General features: G+C 38.5%; 2 protein-coding genes across 2 annotated transcripts; both read right to left on the minus strand.

Moving 5' to 3' along the window:
- Positions 1–2,323: 2,323 nt before the first annotated feature.
- LOC121907392 (trace amine-associated receptor 13c-like) lies at positions 2,324–3,713 on the minus strand. Its single transcript, XM_042426917.1, has 2 exons — positions 3,541–3,713; positions 2,324–3,140 (listed from the first exon to the last, which is right to left on the minus strand). The coding sequence occupies exons 1-2, from the start codon at positions 3,711–3,713 to the stop codon at positions 2,324–2,326; spliced, it is 990 nt and encodes a 329-aa protein (XP_042282851.1).
- A 2,255-nt stretch (positions 3,714–5,968) lies between these two features.
- Positions 5,969–7,290, minus strand: LOC121907360 (trace amine-associated receptor 13c-like). Its single transcript, XM_042426881.1, has 2 exons — positions 7,118–7,290; positions 5,969–6,785 (listed from the first exon to the last, which is right to left on the minus strand). The coding sequence occupies exons 1-2, from the start codon at positions 7,288–7,290 to the stop codon at positions 5,969–5,971; spliced, it is 990 nt and encodes a 329-aa protein (XP_042282815.1).
- Positions 7,291–7,676: the final 386 nt, after the last annotated feature.

The following is a 7,676-nucleotide window of genomic DNA, read 5'->3' on the forward strand; positions in this document are numbered from 1 at the left end:
ACAACTTAAGGGAAAAATGGAGAAATCTTGCCCGTGATCTCCAAGGGTGAAGTCGAGAGACAGCAGTGTGTACTGACCTTGATGCCTTGATCAAAAAGCAAGTCAAAATTGCCTCAGATCCATTTTTTGGCAATATTCAGGACTCACAACCCACCAACTCTAATGCCTCCAATGCTAATCATGTAAAGCAAAGGAAAAAGTGAAGCAGTTTTGCCACCAGTGTCATTCCTCCTCTACTCACAACTGTCTGTTTTGTTGACAAAGTAGTCACTCACTTGATAAATGCTAATAGTTTAAAGTAAAAGAACACTGGGACAAGATTAATTTCATCAAGGAAAAATGAATTTGTCTCAGGTGCCTGAATGTATAGGCCACACAAGCAAAGACTGCAAAACAAAGCACCTTGGAAGGATAAAGGAACATTCTCAGAATTCCATCTTTTCTATTGTTGCACATCATGAGCCATATACATATCGATATATATATCACCCTGAACAGTGTTGGAATTAAAAGATATTTTATTATCAATGCATGTCAATGTTTGGTTTGCAGCGGAACAAAACAAAATAGTTGTGAAAATAACTGCATTCATGCTTATTCAACAAAGACATTTTAAAACAGCCTGGACAAAATTATTGGTAACCTTTAGAAGTTGTAAGAAATAATTGATTTGTAGTGATACTTTAAGCAGACTATGACCCAGGAAGACCCCACTTCTAAGAGGGAGACACAAAAAAGCCGGACTGGACTTTGCCAAAATGCATGTTGATGTATGTACAGAAGGAGAAGAAAGGATTTTCACAATTTCTTGAATTCAGTAAAAGTTTTTGTAGAGCAGATCTCATCTCAGTCACTCCACATCCTCTCTACAGTATGTTGGCATCACAGGAGCCAGGCTGCAGTATCTGAAGAGTCACAATGAATTTACTAGCTTTTCTAAACCAGGGGTAGAACAAGGTATATATCACAGGGTTCACCAGTAAAGTTAGTACAATCAGAGATGAGTTCTCTTGACTTTTATTTTAATTTATTTTACATTTTAATTGTTTACATTTGTGTCTACAGCACATTATGTTTACTATTTATGGGGGGGTCTACATATATGGGTAATCTGTGTGCATATATGCATAATGTCATTACACAGAGCCAGCAAAATCCTTTTTAAAACCACGTTTGCATAAAGCAGTAACTAACCATCGCTTCTGTATCACAGGAATAACATTCTCTGGCTTCTACCTATGATAGTGTGTGATGCCGCACCTAGACATCTGTGCCTTTCATTCTTCAACAGTGTTTCATATTTGAATAATCTGCATTTACTTTACATGAATGTTTCCATTATCTTCTACTTATATTACAAAACAATTCTGAGGGAAATATTTTCTCTTTACTAAGGAACATTTGACAGCTCTAGTTACGTACAGATTATGATTTTACTTATAAAACATTACCAGTTTACATGATGCAATATCTTGAAAAACAATACAACAGTATACAAAGTCGTTAAAGTAACCAATTCAGAATGATCTGGTTATAACATATTGAGACGGGACATTCAACATAGTAAGTCCGCTATTTTTAATATTTTAAGTACATTTTGCTGCTAATACTCCTGTAATTTACCCAAGTAAATCTTTGAATGCAGGATGTTCATTTGTAATTTTACAGTATCTGTGAAATTGCTTGCTTACTTTCACTTCTATTTTCTGAAAACTTCTTCTCTGGGACCAGCTGCTGCTGCACCTTTTTTTTCTCTCTCTCTCTTTTCTTGGATGCAGATGATTCTTTACTTGTTTTTGATATGATGAAAAAACATTCTGACAAAGCAGTTCAAACCCTGGACAGTACTGCTGATGTGTCAGTTATAATGTCTCAAAGGTTGAGATATTTTGTTAGTTTCAACAAGGAAGCTTTAATCTGTAATACTAAATGTATCTTCATGACTGTTCTCTGATCTGTGGCCTGAATACTCTATGAGGCCAAAACAGCATCTGTGATCACATAAGATGCAATAGCAAGAAATGAGCTGATTATTTAGGTTTCTGCATGTTTGAACTGGGTCAGTTTCCAGCACTGAGGTTTTAATTCTAAAGTGTGATACCCAAAATGTTGTGATTGATTGATTTGAGTTTACAGAACAGCTGTTGCTGTTGATGTTAACAGATATTCATGTGGTAACTCTTTCTCCTATTTCAGCTGTAGTGTGAGGTTATGCAATACTTTTTTGGTACAGAATGAACTGTCAAGTGGATTGAAAAATGCATCATGTTAAAGTCTTAAGTCTTTGTAGAGCAGATCTCATCTTGGTCACTCCACATCCTCTCTACAGTATGTTGGCATCACAGGAGCCAGGCTGCAGTATCTGAAGAGTCACAATGAATTTACTAGCTTTTCTAAACCAGGGGTAGAACAAGGTATATATCACAGGGTTCAAGCAGGAGTTAAATTGCAACAGATGGAGCACAAAGAATGCAGATGAAGTATTGAGCAAATTGTTCCCTGCAAGAACTGTGATATAGTATGGGCAGAAACATATTAGAAACACAACTACAAGAATACCAAGAGTCCTGGCTGCTTTCAACTCAGATTTCTTTGATGTTAGAGTCAGTGAAACCTGGAGTGTCACAGCTGCAACGTGAGAACGCATTGCACGAGCCTGAGACACAGCCACTACAAACACTCTCATATACAAGATTATGATGAGAGTAACTGGAACAATAAAGGTCAGAACAAGGTCAACAAGTCCTGAAATATATTCAATGACAAACACACACTCTCCCTGACAGGAATTATACTTACCTGGTTGAGTCAGTTCGTCCTTTGTAAAGACAATGCTGAAGAGGGCAGAAAAGAGCCAACACAGACAAACATAGAGTTTAACTCTTCTCACAGTGATTCTGGTGGTGTAATGCAGAGGGTCACAAATAGCTACATAGCGGTCAACTGATATGAGCACCATGTCTCCTACTGAGGAAGAGGTAATGATGAAGGACATATAATTACACAGAAGACAAATTTCATCACCAAGAAACCAGCAGAATGTTTGTAGGACAACTGCTCCTGGTATCAGCAGGAGGCCCACGAGAAAGTCTGATACAGCCAGAGAGAGGAGGAGGAGGTTGGTGGGTGTGTGGAGCTGCCTGGAGGAAAAGAGAAATGCATCATTAAACCAACAAGTCTTTATATCTAAATGATACAATTCTCAACTCAAACAAATATTAAAAAAAAATTGTGTAGTTAGTATCTAGTGTTTATCTGAGTGTTTTCTGATCTGCCTCATCTATAGTTAACACATGGTTAAGTGTAGACAATCAAAACTACTTGGTTAAGGTTGACATAGATTGATTATTGGGGGGAGACAGGACATGAACCACTGTCTCCAGTGTCAAAGTCAGACATTTGAGATTTATTTTGCAAAAACATTGTCAGCAAGGCAGAATAGTTTAGTGTTCCAAGGTGCAACATTACTTAGAAGTTGCTCTTTTACATGTTTATATTAATTAGTTTTAAAAAAGGATCCGCTGATAATTGTATTTCTACCTGAAGTGGGAGACCGAGATGATGACGAGTAAGTTGAGAGCCACAGTGAGCAGAGAGAGAGAGGACAGCAGAATCTTCAAAAACACAGCTTGGAACCCAGAAGACGTTGGCCTCCTGCAGGAGGTGTTGAGGAGTTGTGGAAAGCAGAGCTCTGCTTCGTCCTGGACCTCCATCATCAGAGATCATGAGAGAGCTGCAGCTCTGGCAGCTTTCTGACCAGAACTCTGAGTCATACATAGTCATATAACTACTTTATCTCTCTCACATTCTCTTTCTCCACCCTTCTCAGTCTCTGTTGGACTGCGTTTTCGCTTCTCCCTCACTCTGCATATTACACCTTCATTATCTAATCACTTTCCCTGCAATCACCACTTTGTCTCCTACCCATCCTCTGTTATTCTCTTTGCTTGTTTCCTTTCCTTTGTCCTACCTCTGCCCTTTTTTTGTCACTTAACCCATGTTCTATCTCTGATTCTCTTCTCCATCTACACAAAGTGCACCTCATGCAGCAGTGAGGGAATGATTCTTTTTAAATCTGCAGATGGCATGGGTCTGGTGGCACACCTGACACTAAAGGACAATTCATGTTTTCTGTGGCTATGTGGCCGTAAGGGTCCACGTTTCATCATCCACCCATGTCTGTGAGGGTCTGCACGGACCCCTCTGTGGACATTCACGTGTAGCCCCAAATTTGTGACTGTGCAGACTGTACACATAGCAAGCGCATGTAGGAACATCACCTTTGTTAATACCAAATCCTCATTTGAAAAGGGGCACCACTTCCCATTAGTCTAATTTAACTGTGCCAAGAAGAAACACAGAAACAACTTTATCAATCTCACGTCTGATGTAGTGTGTTATGATGCTTTGTCACAAGAAGCTTTAATGTTTCCTATGGACATTAAAGGTTACTTCAAGGAGATGGTGCCCAGACGAGGTTATGTTTTACATTAATAAAAGTGTTATGTTGCAACAATATTTTTCTTTATTTACTGTAAAAATCATACACATGTAGCATCAAAACAATAATCACTGTAAGTATATTAAAAAACAAGTAGATTTAATAAACTATCAGCTGTATTTAGCATACAGCCTTATATTTTGAGAGGATCATGAAGCATAAATATATTTACAACCACTTGATACAAACACATCTGGTTAGAGTGTCCTGCATTCTAGTGGCCTGAGAGGTGCAACACCCACCATTGAAAACTTGAAATACAACCAAAATACTAGATATATTTAGAAATCCGTACTCAAGTGTACAGAGACAACTCGAAGATTGAACTTTCCAGCACTTATCTGTAGCTTTCATTCTTCAACAGCGTTTCATATCTGAATAACCTACGTGTTCTTTATATGAATGCTTCCATTTCCTTCTACTTGTACTAAAACAATCCTGAGGGAAATATTTTCTCTTTATTAACATTTGACAGCTCTAGTTATTTACAGATTACGATTTACTTTTAAAACATTACCACTTTACATGATGCAATATTTTTTAATAAACAATACAACAGTATATAAAGTTGTTAACATAAACTCAACCGATTCAGAATAATCCCATAATTTAATATTATAAACACCTTGAGAGTGGACATTCAGCATAACGAGTCAGCTACTTTTAATATATATAGTACATTTTGTTGCCAATATTCCTTAAGTTTACCCAAGTGAATCTTTGAACACAGGATGTTCACTTGTATTTTTACAGAAAATGAACTTGTGAAAGTAAAGAAAGAAAGTGAAATTGCTTGATTACTTTTATGTTATCTGAAAACTTCTCTACCTTGGACCAGCATGTTGCTGCATCTTCTTTTTCTCTCTCCCTCTTTTCTTGGATGCAGATGATTCTTTGCTTTTATTATCATATTTATTTTTGATATGATGAAAAAACATTCTGACAAAGCAGTTCAAACCCTGGACAGTACTGCTGATGTGTCAGTTATAATGTCTCAAAGGTTGAGGCCTTTTGTGTCATGAGGGTGTGTGGAGCAGGTGGACCCCAGCTTTAGTGTGAGGTTATTCAATAATTTTATTGGCACAGAACAAACTGTCAAGTGGACTGAAAAATGCAACATGTCTATTTCCACAGCAGTCATTTTCTCCCCCTACATGCTGAACCCACCTTGTCATGTTTGTGGGATACAGGGATAGGAATTGTAAAATCATTGTTTAGTTTTCTATTTCTAAAACTGTTCATGTTGTGATTTGTCTCCAACTGTAGCATCAGCCCTCTTCTATCTTATAAAATGAAAATGAAAACAAATTGTAATTCCTTCGTAAAATTGTCAATGAGTAGAGTGATTTACAGTTTTCTGATGCACTGTTCATATTTACAAAAGGAGAAGAAAGGATTTTCACAAATTTTTGAATTCAGTAAAAGTCTTTGTAGAGCAGATCTCATATCAGTCACTCCACATCCTCTCTACAGTATGTTGGCATCACAGGAGCCAGGCTGCAGTATCTGAAGAGTCACAATGAGTTTAATAGCTTTTCTAAACCAGGGGTAGAACAAGGTATATATCACAGGGTTCAAGCAGGAGTTCAAATAAAACAGATAGAGCACAAAGAATGCAGATGAAGTATTGAGTGAGTTGTTCCCTGCAAAAATTGCAATATAGTATGGGCATAAACATATTAGAAACACAACTACAAGAATACCAAGAGTCCTGGCTGCTTTCAACTCAGATTTCTTTGATGTTAGAGTCAGTGAAACCTGGAGTGTCACAGCTGCAACGTGAGAACGCATTGCACGAGCCTGAGACACAGCCACTACAAACACTCTCATATACAGGATTATGATGATAGTAACTGGAACAATAAAGGTCAGAACAAGATCAACAACTCCTGAAATATAGTCAATGAGAACCACACACTCTCCCTGACAGGAATTATACTTACCTGGTTGAGTCAGTACATTCTTTACGGAGAAAATGCTGTAGAGAGCAGAAAAGAACCAACACAGACAAACACAGAGTTTAACTCTTCTCACAGTGATTCTGGTGGTGTAATGCAGAGGGTCACAAATAGCCACATAGCGGTCAACTGATATGAGCACTATGTTTCCTATTGCAGAACTGTTAATCATGAAGGCCACATAATTACACAGAAGACACATGAGATCACCAAGAAACCAGCAGGATGTTTGTGGGAGAACTGCTCCCGGCATCAGCAGGAGGCCCACGAGAAAGTCTGATACAGCCAGAGAGAGGAGGAGGAGGTTGGTGGGTGTGTGGAGCTGCCTGGAGGAAAAGAGAAATGCATCATTAAACCAACAAGTCCTTATATCTAAAGGATTAAATAACTCAAACAAGTGTTTTCTGACCTGCCACATCTATAGTTAACACATGGTTAAGTGTAGACAATCAAAACTACTTGGTTAAGGTTGACATACATTGATTATTGGGGGGAGACAGGACATGAACCACTGCCTCCAGTGTTGCAAAAACATTGTCAGCAAGGCACAATATTAGTCTAGTGTTCCAAGGTGCAACATTACTTAGTAGTAGCTCAAACACAATTTCTCTTTTAAATCTAACTTAATATTACTAAATTTTAAAAATGTAGGATCTGCCTGAAGTGGGAGACTGAGATGATGACGAGCAGATTGGGAGCCACAGTGAGCAGAGAGAAGGAGGACAGCAGAATCCTCAGAAACACAGCTTGGAACCCAGAAGACATTGGCCTCCTGCATGAAGTGTTGAGGAGTTGTGGAAAGCAGAGCTCTGCTCCTTCCTGGACCTCCATCATTAGAGATCATCTGACCAGCAGCTTTCTGACCAGAATTCTGAGTCATACAACTACTTGATCTCTTCACATTCTCTTTCCCCACCTCTCTCTGTCTCTGTTGGACTGCGATATGACTCCTCCCCTCACTCTGCACATCACACCTTCATCATCTTCATCACTTTCCCTGCAACCTTCCCTCTCTCTCCTACACCCTGTTATTCTCTATGCTTGTTTCCTTTCCTTTGTTCTACCTCTGCCTTTTTTCTCATCATTTAACCAATGTTTTATCTCCCATTCTCTTCTCCATCTACACAAAGTGAATCTCATGCAACAGTGAGGGAATGACTCTTTTTAAATACAAAGATGACATGGCTCTGGTGGCACAACTGACGCTAAAGGCTAAT

This window comes from Thunnus maccoyii, chromosome 11 (assembly GCF_910596095.1).
Source record: "Thunnus maccoyii chromosome 11, fThuMac1.1, whole genome shotgun sequence".
In the NCBI taxonomy this organism is placed as follows: Eukaryota; Metazoa; Chordata; class Actinopteri; order Scombriformes; family Scombridae; genus Thunnus; species Thunnus maccoyii.

Coding starts and splice junctions, on each gene's coding strand:
- LOC121907360 (XM_042426881.1), bottom strand. CDS start 7,290: ATGGAGGTCCAGGAAGGAGCAGAGCTCTGCTTTCCACAACTCCTCAAC. Junction 6,786..7,117: donor ATCTCAGTCTCCCACTTCAG/GCAGATCCTACA, acceptor CTTTTCCTCCAG/GCAGCTCCACACACCCACCA.
- LOC121907392 (XM_042426917.1), bottom strand. CDS start 3,713: ATGGAGGTCCAGGACGAAGCAGAGCTCTGCTTTCCACAACTCCTCAAC. Junction 3,141..3,540: donor ATCTCGGTCTCCCACTTCAG/GTAGAAATACAA, acceptor CTTTTCCTCCAG/GCAGCTCCACACACCCACCA.